Source organism: Amblyraja radiata, chromosome 1 (assembly GCF_010909765.2).
Source record: "Amblyraja radiata isolate CabotCenter1 chromosome 1, sAmbRad1.1.pri, whole genome shotgun sequence".
NCBI lineage: Eukaryota > Metazoa > Chordata > Chondrichthyes > Rajiformes > Rajidae > Amblyraja > Amblyraja radiata.
In genome coordinates, this window is record NC_045956.1 from 28089966 (window position 1) to 28105643 (window position 15678).

The following is a 15678-nucleotide window of genomic DNA, read 5'->3' on the forward strand; positions in this document are numbered from 1 at the left end:
AGATGTACACTAGAACACGGTGGCACGGTGACACAGCGGTAGAGTTGCTGCCGTACTACGCTTGCAGAGCCAGTGACCCAGGGTTCGATCCTGACTATGGGTGCTGTCTGCACAGAGTTCATATGCTTCCCCGTGACTGCGTGGGTTTTCTTCAGATCTTCGGTTTCCTCCCACACTCCAAAGACATACAAGTTTGTAGGTTAATTGGCTTGGGGTTGTATACTTGGTATAAGTATAAATTGTCCCAAGTGTGTGTAAGCTTGTGTTAATGTGCAGGGATCACTGGTCGGCACAGACTCGGTGGGCCGAAGGGCCTGTTTTCACGCTGTATCTCTAAACTAAAACAAGACTACATGGAGCTCATGTTCGTTTATTTGCATTCTCTGCATGTAAAAAACATGGATTAATAACTACTATCTTGTTAGTATTTTACAAAGTGCCCAAAAAACATCAATTCTATTGTGTAGGAAAGAACTGTAGATGCTGGTTTACGAAGATAGACACAAAAGGCTGGAGTAACTCAGCACGTCAGGCAGCATCTTTGGAGAAAATAAATAGGTGACGATTCTGGTCGAGACCCTCTTCAGACTGAGGGTAAGGGAAACGAGAGATATAAAAGGCAAATAGAATAAATTAATGAAAGATATGAAACAAGCAACAATGACCAAGGAAAGGTGGAGCCCACAATGGTCCATTGTTGACTGTGGGCTAGGTGATAACGTGTTATACAGACGGTGAAATTCAACAGGACGTCAGTGAAACTAGTACAGCGACCAGGATGGGGGAGGGACTAAGAAAGGGGATGCAAATGTTACTTGAACTTAGAGAAATCAATATTCATACTGCTGGGTTACAAGCCGTCCAAGTGAAATATGAGGTGGTGTTCCTCCAATTTTTATTTGGCCTCACTCTGACAACCGAGCAGGCCCATGACAGAAAGGTCAGTGTGGGAATGGGAAATGGAGTTAAAGTGTTTGGCAACCGGGAGATCACGTAGGCCCAGACGGACTGAGCAAAGGTGATCATTGTTGCTTTTTGCATTATCTTTCATTTATTTGTTCTATTCCCTTTCTATATCCCTCGCTTCTCTTTCCGCTGACTCTCAGTCTGAAGAAGGGTCTCGGCCCGAAACGTCTCCTATTCCTTTCCTCCAGAGATGCTGCCTGACCCGCTGAGTTACTCCAGCTTTTTGTGGCATCTTTCATCAATTCAATTAGTCTCTTCTCGAATGCTGCCTGACCTGCTGAGTGTATCTAGCATTTGCTGATTTGGCAAAGCAGTTCTCAATCCACACATGGGTAACACTTGCTTTTTGGGACATATTTTTAAAAATTAGAATTCAAATCAAATAGAATCCTCACTGCTATAACCCCAGATACATACTTCTGTTCAATTAGATATGGAATATTAAGGGGACATCCACATGACATTCAGTTTAATACCACAAATTTGAGATATCGTCAACGGGTGTGGAAACAGGCCCTTCGGTCCAACTTGCCCACTCCGGCCAACAGGTCCTAGCTACACTAGTCCCACCTGCCTGCGTTTGGTCCACATCCCTCCAAACTTGTCCTCTATCCATGTACCTGTCTAACTGTTACTTAAACGTTGGGATAATCCCAGCCTCAACAACTGTACTTCCTCTGGCAGCTTGTTCCATACACCCACCACCCTTTGTGTGAAAAAGTTACCCCTCAGATTCCTATTGAATCTTTTCCCCATCACCTTAAACCTACGTCCTCTGGTCCTCAATTCACCTACTCTGGGCAAGAGACTGTGCATCCACCCAATCTATTCCTCTCATGATTTTATACACCTCTATAAGATCACCCCTCATCCTCCTGCACGCCAGGAAAAAGAGACCCAGCCTACACAACACCTCTTCCCACAGCTCAGACCCTCCAGTCCTGGTAACATCCTCGTAAATATTCTCCATACCCTTTCCAGCTTGACAACATCTTTCCTATAACATGGTGCCCAGAACTGAACATAATACTCTAAATGCGGTCTCACCAACGTCTTATACAATTGCAACATGACCTCCCAACTTCTATACTCAACACATTAAGAATACATTTTGTTACAATAAGAATTCAATTTTTTCCCCAAGGAGTTGGGTTGTGGGGCAGAAATAGAAGGAATCTGAACATTTAAAGCATCAGCCAGGAAAGCATATTTTGTCAATGAGTCACCCAAGATTTCTTTTTTTTTAATTTAATTTAATTTCTCCCACTCAAGACCCGGTTAATCTTGGATTTGAATTTCATTATTGTCATAGAGATAGTTCCTTTATCATGTGCAGGTGGTAGCCTCTATGGAGGTACAGTTGCCGTTTATTTATCAATATGCAGCACAGGAAAAAGAACTGCAAGGGCTGAGAATAGCCAGCGAAAAGTCACTGCAGTCTGCAGCTCAGAAGAGTCGATCGCCTATTCCATCCGGCCTCCTCTCCCACACATAAGCGGCAAAAAGTAATTGCAAATCTGTAGATTCTTTAAAATGATGCAGTACTCATGAGAATGATACCGAACCCGAGGTTTAACACCCAGCATGATACAGATCTGATTTATTGACTCAAAAATGATACTATTTGAGGGTTCAGCTAATAGAGATCTTTTGGAGATTACTAAAACGATTTAACTACTGCAAGCGTCATGAAGAAGATTTCGCATTGCCGAGGCCAGAATTAGGCGCCAATATTAGGTTTAGCTGTCGTGAGGTTTAGGTTTTTATCATATATCAACACAATCAAGATAGACACAAATTGCGTCTGCAGAGAAGGAATGGATGACGTTTCGAGTCGAGACCCTTCTTGGGATCGAAAGTCACGGGAAAGGGAAACGAGAGATATCGACGTTAATGTAGAGAAATATAGAACAAATGGATGAAAGATGCGCAAAAATGTAACGACGATAAAGGAAACGGGCCATTGTCAGCCATTTGCTGGGTGAGAACGAAAATCCTTCCTATTCCTACACTGACCTTTTCTGTCCTGGGCCTCCTCCATTGTCAGAGTGACGCTAAATGCAAATTGGAGAAACAGCATCTCATATTTCGCTTGGGCAGAAGACAACCCATTGATTTCTCTAACTTCAAGTAACCCTTGCATTCCCTCTCTCTCCATCCCTCCTCCACCCAAATCACATCAGCTTTTAGTTCTCACCTAACACCTCAACTTTATATCAACACGATCATCTATGAATACACTCGATAATATATTATATTAGAACACCACAACATAAATCCAACAGTAAATGGCAAAGAAGCTTGTATTCCCATTGAGTCGTGATATCATGAAACTCAGCAGAATGTTTGCATTCAAACAGAGTTTAGGTAAGATCAGAGGGGTAAGAAACAGGAATATAGAGATACGGTAATATGAAGAAGGTAGGAAATCGTTTGTTAGAAGCAAACTGGTTAATTTTGTTGCTGTAAACGTTCTTTTACATGATAAAGATCGAGGGATAATGATCTGTGAAAACCACCACCACCAATTTATCTAATTTTATAATTGACCTCTAATTTTAGATAGTCCCCCCTTCCCAGCTCTCCCACTAAGCCTACTGTCTCAGCCTCTTCCTTTCTTTCCATCCCCCTTCCAGCCAGCAATCAGTCTGAAGAAGGGTCTAGACCCGAAACGTCACCTATTCCTTCTCTCCATAGATGCTGCCTCACCCGCTGAGTTTCTCCAGCATTTTTTGTCTACCTTTGATTTTTCCAGCATCTGCAGTTCTTTCCCAAACACCACAGAACTAGTTCATTTTGGATTACACAAACTACGTAAGATTTTTAATTCCTTATAAACAACAATCTTTGCAAGACAATTGTTCAGATTACAAATGTTACTTCTATGCAGCACAGAATGAGCTAATTCTCTTAATTCCCCACAAAACACCACTGGATCAGAGTGGATGTCATTATAAGGAGGGAACAAACAAGTAAAAATAGTCATCTCCATGACTGCATGACAATACTAAACCTGGATGTGTGGGAAGGAACTGCAGGTGCTGGTTTAAACCGAAGATAGACACAAAAAGCTGGAGTAATTCAGAGGGTCAGACAGCAACTCTGGGGAAAAGGAATAGGTGACGTTTTGGGTCGAGACCCTTCTTCAGAGACAGGCTGCCATAGTCTGAAGAAGGGTCTTGACCCGAAACGTCACCTATTCCTTCTCTCCAGAGATGCAGCCTGTCCCGCTGAGTTACACCAGCATTTTGTGTCTATCTTCAATACTAAACCTGGAAGCAGATTTCCTGAAGATAGGATTGTAAATAGTTTTTACAGTCATTACAATTTAGTTCAACCTCCAGCACCACAATAGATATCCAGAGACAGGCTGCCACGGAGAAGAATTAGTTCATACCTTCTCAGTTCATTCATGACTTTAAAAGCTTTTTTCATATGACGAGGATTCACAGTAACTGGACACTGTTTCTCAGAAACATCATCCTTCAGATCATGGCGTTTATGTTGGCATAATTTTGTGCACCTGTAATCAAAACGCAAGATTAACTATCTGTTGGGAGCAGACCTGTCCACAGATAATACATAACGATTCAGTCAGCTTCAGCTCCTAATAAGACTGGCCAACAATCACTCTGGTTAAAATTGATTAATATATGCAGCCTTGAGAACTATGTTTTCATATGGAGTTAAAAATAATCATTTTGTTAAAAAGAAATCTCAAGAAATGTTTAAATGCATTAAAAGAAATAGTACAATACAATAGTACAATACAAATAGAAATAGCTCACTACAATATTCAACCTCTCCCTGGCCAAGTCCGTGGTCCCTGCCTGCTTCAAAAATTCCACCATTGTACCGGTACCAAAAAATGCCTCCCCAGCCTGTCTGAATGACTACCGTCCGGTGGCCCTCACCTCGGTAGTCATGAAATGCTTTGAGAGGCTGGTGAAGAAACACATCTGCGCCTTCCTCCCTCGCAACATGGACCCGTTGCAGTTCGCATACCGTCCGAACAGATCCACGGACGATGCGGTCTCCCAGGTTTTGCACACCGCTCTCTCTCATCTTGACAGCCAGAAGGGGGGCTACGTGAGGATGCCGTTCATAGACTTCAGTTCAGCCTTCAACACGATAGTCCCCACCAGACTGGCCGGGAAGCTACTGGAATTGGGGCTCAACACCTCCCTGTGTGCCTGGGTCCTGGACTTTCTCACCGCCAGGCCTCAGGTAGTCAAGATGGGAAGGAATACATCAAAGTCCCAAAGTCCCTCACCCTGAGCACAGGATCGCCCCAGGGTTGCGTCCTCAGCCCCCTATTGTACTCCCTGTACACACATGACTGTGTGGCTAGGTTCAGATCCAACTCAATAATTAAGTTTGCTGATGACACTGTGGTGGTGGGCCTGATCTCAGACAACAATGAGAAGGCCTACTGGGAGGAGGTGGCTGATCTAGCACTCTGGTGCCAGGACAACAGCCTCCTCTTGAACATCAAAAACACTAAGGAGCTGATCGTGGACTTTAGGAGGGCACATCATCTGAGGACGTACACACCATTGAGGATAAATGGGGATCCTGTGGATAGGGTGAGCTGTTTTAAATACCTGGGAGTCCACATCTCTGAGGATATGACATGGACATCACACGCCTCAGCACTCGTGAGTAAGGCAAGGCAGCGCCTTTACCACCTCAGGCAATTGAGGAAATTCAGAGTGTCTCCGAGGATCCTCCAGTGCTTCTACGCAGCGGCTGTGGAAAGCATCTTGTCCGGAAACATTACCATCTGGTTTGGGAATTGCTCTGCCCAGGACAAGAAGGCTCTGCAGAGAGAAGACGACTATTCTCTAAAATCACTTCTGTCTTGTCTTGAGGACATTAAGTCCTGGATGGCCTTAAACTTTCTGGGACTTAATGAAAAAAAGACAGAGGTGATTTTGTTTGGCCCCAATGGCTGCCGTGAACCTCCCTTTGTTGACTTGGGTCCACTGGCATTGTCCGTAAAGCCAACAGTTTTAAACCTGGGTTTTAGGATGGACGGTGATTTTAAACTAGATAAACAAATAGGCGCGGTGGTTAAGTCCAGCTTCTTTCACCTAAGGAAGCTGGCAAAGGTGAAGCCCATCCTCGAGCGGCAGCATTTTGAAACAGTAATCCATGCCTTTATTACATCTAGGCTGGATTATTGTAACGCACTCTACTCTGGAGTCGCACGAGCTTCATTGGCTCGTCTCCAGCTGGTTCAAAATGCTGCCGCTCGCCTTTTAACCGGAACTCGAAAGAGGGAGCACATTACGCCAATTTTGGCCTCCCTTCACTGGCTCCCAGTGCACTTTCGAGTTCATTTTAAAATTATTTTATTTGTTTTCAAATCGTTGAATGGGCTCGCCCCGCCTTACCTCTCTGAGCTGCTCCACCTATATGCTCCTGCCCGGTGCCTCAGGTCAGCTGATCAGCTGCTCCTTGAGGTACCAAGGTCTAAGCGGAAGCTCAGAGGGGATAGAGCCTTTTCTGTTGCTGCTCCAGCACTCTGGAACACCTTGCCGTTGCACATCAGAGAGGCCCCCTCACTGTCCATCTTCAAATCCTCCCTAAAAACTCATTTTTATTCTCTGGCTTTCGACACTGGGGGCTGAGACATTGCTCCTGTTCTTAGTGCTTTTAATGTCTTTTAATTTTTACTGTTTTTTAGTCCTTCGTTTTACGTTTTTTTTAATGGTTTGTAATAACTTTTTGTCCATGAGTTCTCATGTACAGCACTTTGTGGCAACTGCGGTTGTTTAAAGTGCTTTATAAATAAAGTTATTATTATTATTATTATTAGTAGTGCGTTCGGCCGAACGCACTATGGGAACTTCACACGCCCCCCTGCAGGAACTATACATCAGGAGGTGCAACTCCAGAGCCAATAAAATCATGGGAGACCCCTTCCACCCATGCAACGGACTGTTCCAGCTGCTACGGTCAGGCAAACGCCTCCGTTGCTATGCTGTGAGAACGGAGAGGTTGAGAAGGAGTTTCTTCCCAGAGGCCATTCGGACTGTAAACTCCTATCTCACCAGGGACTAACTTTACTGAACGTTTTTCCTTCCAATATTTAATATGTAAAAGAATATGTGTGTGTTTATGATTGTGTTTATAGTTTGTTTGGTGTTGTTGTTGTCTTTTTGCACAAAGTCCGCGAGCATTGCCACTTTCATTTCACTGCACATCTCGTATGTGTATGTGACGAATAAACTTGACTTGACTTGACTTGTATTAATGTGGTGATAGACTGTCACCTACTCCCAATTTCCATTGCATCTGTGCTCTAGATGAGGTGTTCCATACCAGACATCCGAGATGTCCTCATTCTTTTGGGAATGGAAGTTCTCCTCTTCCATCATAGATGGGGCCCTCACACCTCTCCTCGATATCCCGTAGCTCTGCTCTTGCTCCCCCTTTTCCCAGTCGCAACAGGGACAGAGTCCCCCTCGTCCTCTGCATTCACCCCTTCAGCTGCTGCATACAGCACATAATCCTCTGACATTTTCGCCACCACCAACGGGACCTCTCCACTAGTCACATCTTCCCATCTCCACCACTTTCCACAGAGAACATTCCCTCCCAGGTTGACTCATCCCATCCCACCCAAGTCACCCCCTCCCCAGGTACCTTTCCCTGCAACCGCAGGAAATACAACCCGTGTTCTTATAGCTCCTCCCTTGACTCCATCCAAGGAACCCGACTGTCCTTTGAGGTAAGGCAGCCGTTCACTTGCACCTCCTCCTGTATCCACATCTACTGTATCCACTGTGGACTCCAAAATATCCTATCCAGGTGTGGACCCCATATATAACAGCGAGACTCCTATATATCAGTGCAGACTGGGTGATCGTTTCAATGAACACCTTCGCTCAGTCCACCTTGGCCTACATGTCCCAGTTGCCAAACCTTTTAACTCACCTTCCCATACTGACCTGGGCCTCCTCCACTGTCAAGAGTAATGCCACTCGCAAATTGGAGGGACAGCACCTCATATTTCACTTCGGCAGCTTACAACCCAGCGGTACGAGTTAAGGGCCTGTCCCACTTACGCAACTTTTTCAGCGACTTGCCGGCACCTGTCATAGGTCGTTGCAGGTTGCCGAAAACATTCAACATGTGAAAACCCGGCAACCAGAACAAGGTACGACTCTTTGGGCGATTATTCATGACCATACAGGATTCACCCCGCGACAAGTCGCCAGGGTGCCACCTGTATGGTCGTTAGTAGCCTCCGCAGTCGCCAAAAGAGTCGTAGCATCTTTCTGGTCACCGCTGGATTTTCAACATGTTGAAATTATTCGGCGACCTGCAATGACTTATGACGGGTGCCGGCAGTCGTTGAAAACAGCGCCCATTATGCAGTCGCTGAAAATAGGCCCATTATGATTTCTCTAATTTCAAGTAACCCTTGCAACCCTCTCTTTGTCCCTCTCTCATCCTGCTAGTTTCACTGTTTGTATCCCTTCATTATCACCTCCTCTTCCACAGCCAACAATGGACCATTGTGGGCTCCACCTTTCTTTAGTCATCGGTGTTGGCTGTGATGCATTCTGTACCTTTTCATACCTCTAGTTTCCCTCTCTCCTGTCTCTCAGACTGAAGAAGGGTCTTGATCCGAAACGTCACCTATTCCTTTTCTCCAGAGACGCTGCCTGACCCTCTGAGTTATTCCAGCATTTTGTGTCTATCTACAGTGGTGACCATCATCTGCAGCTAGTGAAATAGTCATAGAGTATGGAAATAGGCCATTCGGTCCAACTTATCCTTGCCAACCAAGATACCCCATTTAAGCTAGTCTCATTTGTCCACATTTGGCCCATATTCCTCCAAATCCATCTAAATGTTTTTAAAATGCTGTTACTGGACCCGCCACCAGTACTACCTGTTGCAGCTGGTTCCACACACCCTCAACCTTCTGTGTTAAAAAGCGGTCCCTCAGGTTCCTATTAGACTTTTCCCCTCTCATCTTAAATCTATGCTCTCTTGTCCTTGATTCCTTTACCCTGGGAAAAATAATTTGTGCATTCACCCTATCTCTGACCCCCATGATTTTATGTACCTCTGTAAGATCATGCCTCAGTCTCCTGCCTTCAAACGAATAAGTCCTAGCCAGCCAACTTCACCCTCGGGCCCTTGAGACCATGGTAACATCTTTGCAAATTGGCTGTGTGCGTTTTCCAACGTAATGCCTTCTTTCCAATAGTTGGATGACTAAAACTGAACACAATACTACAAGTGTAGCCTCACCCACACCTTGTACAACCGTAACACCACTTCCAAACTTCAATACTTAATTCCATGACTGATTGAGGTCAACATGTTAAAAGTCTTCTTCACCACCGTAAATACCTGCAACACCACTTTCAGGATACTGTATGCTAGTAATTTTAGATGCCTCTGCTCTCTAATTAGGGTTGCCAACTGTCCCGTTTAATTATGCCGGGACATCCCGTATATAGGGCTAAATTGGTTTGTCCCATACGGGACCGCCCTTGTCCCTATTTGACGGCTACTACTCAGGTCGAGGGGACTGTCGGGTCGGAGCACCGCGTCCAACCCCACCTAACCCGTCCCGTTGTAGTGCAACCCATGGGGTGCATCAGCAGCGCCTCGCCCATGGCCCCGATCATCGGTTCACGAGTTGGATGGGGTGCCGTACTTTGCGTGTGATGTTGTGCGCAAAGCCCAGTGCCCGGGCCAAAACTCCTCAGCTGGCCCGCCGGCTGGGCTTTGTGTGCAGTCCAGCACCCAGGCCAACTCATCATTCACCCAGCCACGGCCGAGTCAGTCAACGAATTGCCGTCGGGAATTTGTCCCTTATTTTGACCTTTTATCCCTTATTTGGGAGTGTGAAAGTTGGCAACCCTACCAGCAACGCCACTTTCAGGGTACTGTGTGCTAGTACCTTTAGATACCTCTGCTCTACAATACTCCCCTGGGCCTATTGTCCAGTGTAAACACCCTGTCCCAATACCTTGCAATTCAAAACCAAATTAAACCAAGACATCTAAAATAAATGTTTGGTGTTACCTTAGCAAAGCCCCTTAACAACTCTTGACAACCAGACAAAAAGTGTATGTACGGCAGTGTAAAAAAGTTCAAATGTAGGACCAACCACTGCCTTTTTACATATTCAGCTGAAAATATTAAAATTGATCATCTTTATCGCCATAACTGCCCAGCAGAAACCAGGGCTCTGAAAGGTATCAGCAAAAATGTAAATATCACACAATTATTTAGTGGATGCACAACTCTATGTGACCAAGAATTCCAGATACGACATTAGTAAGGTGATCAAAAAGGCCAAAAGGGACTTCTGCTCCAAACTGGAGGATGAGACAGATGTTCGGCAGCTGTGGCGGGGCTTCAATGCAATCACCTCCTACAAGGCGAGATAAGGAGGCAGCTCGAATGTCGGCGAAACATCACTCCCTGATGAGCTCAAAGCGTTTTACGCACGCTTTGATAGGGAGAACACCGATGTGCTTTCTCAAGCCCCCATTCGCTGTGATGGTATTTCAGTCACAGTCACAAAATCCGACGTCAGAAAATCCTTCAGAGGGGTGAACCCTCAAAAAGCACCTGGACCTGATGGTATACCCGGTCGTGTTCTAAAAACCTGTGAGTACCAACTGGCTGGATTTTTTACGGGCATTTTCAACCTCTCACTTCCGAGGTCTGAGGTTCCCACCTGCTTTAAAAGGGCATCAATTATACCGGTGCCCAAGAAGAGCAAGGTGACTTGCCTCAATGACTATCGGCTAGTGGCACTAACGCCGGTGGTGATGAAGTGCTTTGAGAGGTTGATCATGGAGCAAATCAACTCCTACCTCGACAAAAACCTGGACCCTCTGCAGTTCGCTTACCGCCACAACAGATCAATGGTCAGTTGATCTCGCTGGCTCTCCACTTCGCTCTGGACCACTTGGACAACAAAAACTCATATGTCAGGCTGTTATTCATTGATTACAGCTCGGCATTCAACACAATCATCCCCTCCAAGCTGGTTACCAAACTCGCAGAACTGGGTCTCTGCGCATCCCTCTGCAATTGGATCCTCGACTTCCTCATTCACAGACCACAGTCAGTTCGTATTGGTGGAAATGTGTCAGCCTCAATAACAATCAGCACGGGAGCACCTCAAGGCTGCGTGCTTAGCCCCCTGCTGTACTCACTCTATGCTCATGACTGCGTAGCCCGTCATAGTGCGAACTCCATCATCAAGTTCGCTGACAATACCACTGTTGTGGGACGTATCACTGATGGGGACGAGTCAGAGTACAGAAGTGAGATCGACCGACTGACCAAATGGTGCCAGCGCAATAACCTGGCCCTCAACACCAGCAAAACCAAGGAACTAATTGTGGACTTTGGAAGGGGGAGGATGGGGACCCACAGTCCCGTTATATCAACGGGTCAATGGTGGAAAGGGTCAAGAGCTTCAAATTCCTGGGCGTGCATATCTTTGAAGATCTTTCCTGGTCTGAGAACACCGATGCAATTATAAAGAAAGCTCATCAGCGCCTCTACTTCCTGAGAAGATTACGGAGAGTCGGTATGTCAAGGAGGACTCTCTAACTTCTACAGGTGCACAGTGGAGAGCATACTGACTGGTTGCATCGTGGCTTGGTTCAGAAACTTGAGCGCCCTGGAGCGGAAAAGACCACAAAATGTGGTAAACACTGCCCAATCCATCATCGGCTCTGACCTCCCTTCCATTGAGGAGATCTATCGCAGTCGCTGCCTCAAAAAGGCTGGCAGCATCATCAAGGACCCACACCATCCTGGCCACACACTCATATCCCCACTACTTTCAGGTAGAAGGTGCAGGAGCCTGAAGACTGCAACGACCAGGTTCAGGAACAGCTACTTCCCCACAGCCATCAGGCTATTAAACCTGGCTCGGACAAAACTCTGAACATTAATAGCCAATAATCTGTTTATTTGCACTTTATCAGTTTAATTATTCATGTATGTATATATTTATGCAATGGTATATGGACACACTGATCTGTTCAGTATTCGTGCCTACTATGTTCTGGTGTGCTAAAGCAAAGCAAGAATTACATTGGCCTATCAGGAACACATGACAATAAAACCCTCTTGAACTATTGACCACTGGTCTTCACTAGTTCCAGTCTCCTGTACGTTTTTCTGGGCATTTTGTACATTGTCGTCCATCCCTAATGTTTCTGTCATCCATGGTGGTCATGTCCAAGCTGCCCAAGGATCATTCTTCCATCAAGGTTGTGTTTTAAATTCCACTTTGACCAAGCTTTTGGCCATGCAGCCCGATACATATACGTGGCTCCATATTGTATTTTGTCTCACGTCAGTTACGGGAATCACCCTGGGACATCTCTACAATGTTAGTGACATTGTACGAACCCAAGTCTCATAATACCTGGCAAAAAGAAAACCAATGTTTATCTTCTAATCATATTATTTGGATTTAATCGCATATATACTATTCTCATTGGATGTAGTATTCCCTGTTCAGTGTTTAGCTTTGCTTCAATATGCAGCACGGAAACAGGCCCTTCAGCCCAACGGGTCCGCACCAACCAGCGATCTCTGCACATGAACACTATCCTCCACACACTAGGGACAATTTACACATACACCAAGCCTATTAACCTGCATACCTGTATGCCTTTGGAGTGTGGGAGGAAACCGAAGATCTCTGTGAAAACCCACACGCTCACGGGGCGAACGCACAAACTCCGTACAGATATGCACCCATAGTCGGGATCGAACCCGGGTCTCCGGCGCTGTGAGACACAACTCTACTGCTGCGCCATCTGCAAGTATTGCTATAAACCATAAGATGACATTTGATTCAATTTTCAATTTCTTTGCCAAGGACCAGAAGGAATGGAAGTGAATCTAAGGTTTTAAAACACATGCACAAAGTGTATTTCTCTTCCATCCAAGACCATATAATCATATGAACCAACTATGGCCCAGACCTTTACCGCTACCATTGTGAAATGAATATAATAGTCACAGAAGTGACCATCCAGATAGAGGAAAGGAACAAAAATGCAAATAAGACACTCAGCTTCTTCTGCCTACTCCATTACTCAACAATGCCTCTCATCCCAATACCTCTTTCCTGCATTAACCCCTTACTCCTTGAAAAATTAAGATCTAAAAATCCATCAATCTCATTCCTGAGGTATTTAATGACGAAAGAATCTATGGCCTTGGGTACAGAATCCCAAAGATTTACTCTAGTTTGGGTGAAGAAACGTCTTCTCAATTCTGTGCTGTTCTTGTTTTGAGATTGACTCCTGATTCTAGACACCTTAACCATGGGAAATCAATTCTACATCTACCTTATCGAGCCCTGTAAGTATTTTGTGCATTTGAATGAAATCATTTCTCATTCTTCTAAACACTAAGTATATGTACATTCAAGGTCCTCGGAAACAACACCAGGAATCAATCCACTGAACATTCATTGCACTTCTTCCAATGTTGTTCGTTTATCTTACCTCAGATGGACAAAGGATCTCTACACAATATTCCATTTCTGGTTTCCCCAGTGTCTAATACAATTGCAGCAAGACATCTTTGCGCTCATCCTCAAATCCTCTTGCAATTAAAGCTGACAGACTGAACTGCTTGCTATGTCTGCGAGTTAACTTCCAGCGATTCACCTCAGGGATACTAAACTCTCTCTGAACATCCTTCGTGGTCACTGTTAAAAATGTATCTCACCTTCCCAACTTTTCTACAAAGTGTGGATGAGTTCGTTTTTCAACCTGTGTTGTCTGCAGTTGCTTGCCATTTCACTAACCCATCTATATCCCTCCAAAGTCTCTCTGGATTCTCCTCGGCATCTGCACTGCCACCTGGCTGTGCATATTCTGCAAATTAGTTTATATTACACCAAATCCCCACATCCAAATCATTGACGTACATTAGGAACATCTGGAGGCCCAGCCAATCGCTAGGGCATATCATTATTACACTCCAACATTAAAATGGCACGTACATTCCAGATTTCAAATATTGTGTCTGTCAGTCAACCAATCCACTAGTGTATTCGCTTCCATAAAGTGCACTAACCTTTTTGCAATAATATCTGTAAATTTAAATACACTAGTTCACCAGTCTACTCTGTTCATTCTAACCTCACCGATCGCTTCGCCCAACACCTCCGCTCAGTTTGCAATAACCAACCTGATCTCCCGGTGGCTCAGCACTTCAACTCCCCCTCCCATTCCGAATACGACCGTTCTGTCCTGGGCCTCCTCCATTGCCAGAGTGAGGCCCAGCGCGAATTGGAGGAACAGCACCTCAAGTTTCGCTTGGGTAGTTTACACCCCAGAGGTATGAACATTGTCTTCTCCAATTTCAGGTAGTCCTTGCTTTCTCCCTCCTTCCCCTCCCCGTAGCTCTCCCACAGCCTACCATCTCTGTCTCTTCCTTTCTTTTTCCCACCCCCCCGACATCAGTCTGAAGAAGTGTCTCGACCCGAAACGTCGCCTATTCCTTCTCTCCATAAATGCTGCCTCACCGCTGAGTTTCTCCAACATTTTTGTCTACCTTCACCTTTGTTTATTGTAATTTCCCTTTCATAAATCATAAGATCATGTGATAGGAGCAGAATTGGGCCATTCGGCCCATCAAGTCTACTCCGCCATTCAATCATGGCTGATCTATCTCTCCCTCCTAACCCCATTCTCCTGTCTTCTCCCCACAACCTCTGATACCCATACTAATCAAGAATCTATCCATCTCTGTCTTAAATATATCCACTGACTTTGCCTCCACAGTCTTCCGTGGCAAATATTCCACAGATTCGCCACCCTCTGATTAAAGCATTTCCTCCTCATCTCCTTCCTAAAAAGAAAGTCCTTTAATTCTGAGGCTATGCACTCTGGTCCTAGATTCTCCCACAAATGTTGACTGCTGAAGAAACTGAAGCTCCAGTTCAATATTGGTCTACTTACCAGACATCCTTAGTACCGGAATTTCTGACAACTGATCAATTTTGTTAAGAGGTATTACCCATGTGCTCCACTCCAAACTATATCTTACTGTTGCTGCCACCACCCTCCTGCACCACTGTCTTGGGCTTTAGCCAGAGTTTCATTAGTGCTGCTTCATTCTGAACCCGAGGCTGATCTACCAAATCCATTTCTTCACCAGAACCAGGACCGCTACTTTCACCTCAAGCCATTGCCATCTCTGCCTGAACACAGACAAACTATGTGTAGGAAGCAAGTGCAGATTCTGGTTCAAACCAAAGATAGACACAAAATGCTGGAGTAACTCAGTGGGACAGGCAGCATCTCTGAAGAGAAGGAATGGCCGGCGTTTCAGATTGACTGAAAACATGACGAAAAGCCTCAGACACTTTTCATACTTAACCATTCTGCCCAAATTCCACTACTTACAACTTTGTAATCAAACAAAGCAACCATCATAGTGCATGCACACCCAGTAACACTTGTCTGTGTTGGCATCTGTTACACAACAATCAGCCTTATTTTTAAAATTACTACATAAACTTGAAACACAACATTCATTCCTGCAATTAAACTACCTTTGCACGTACTCCTCTTCCTGCCAGCTGCTGACTCCCTAAATGTCCGCTTTGGAATTCATTGTTTGTTGTCCACGTAACTTAGAACATAGAACATAAAACTACCGCACAGCTTCTGCCTGCACAAGATC

General features: G+C 45.1%; 1 protein-coding gene across 2 annotated transcripts in view; it reads right to left on the bottom strand.

Annotated features, from left to right (window-relative positions):
- The window catches only part of klhl2 (kelch like family member 2), a 134649-nt gene that overhangs the window by 103165 nt on the left and 15806 nt on the right, over positions 1–15678 (bottom strand). Inside the window, exons 1-2 of one of the 2 annotated variants that reach the window (XM_033019100.1) lie at positions 7742–7753; positions 4364–4489 (exon numbers count right to left, since the gene is read on the bottom strand). In XM_033019100.1, the coding sequence (XP_032874991.1) occupies positions 4364–4489; positions 7742–7743 (128 nt within the window). In that variant the 5' untranslated portion in view covers positions 7744–7753. Of the gene's footprint in view, positions 1–4363; positions 4490–7741; positions 7754–15678 lie in introns of those variants that run through there. The other variant, XM_033019091.1, reaches the window with a different exon arrangement.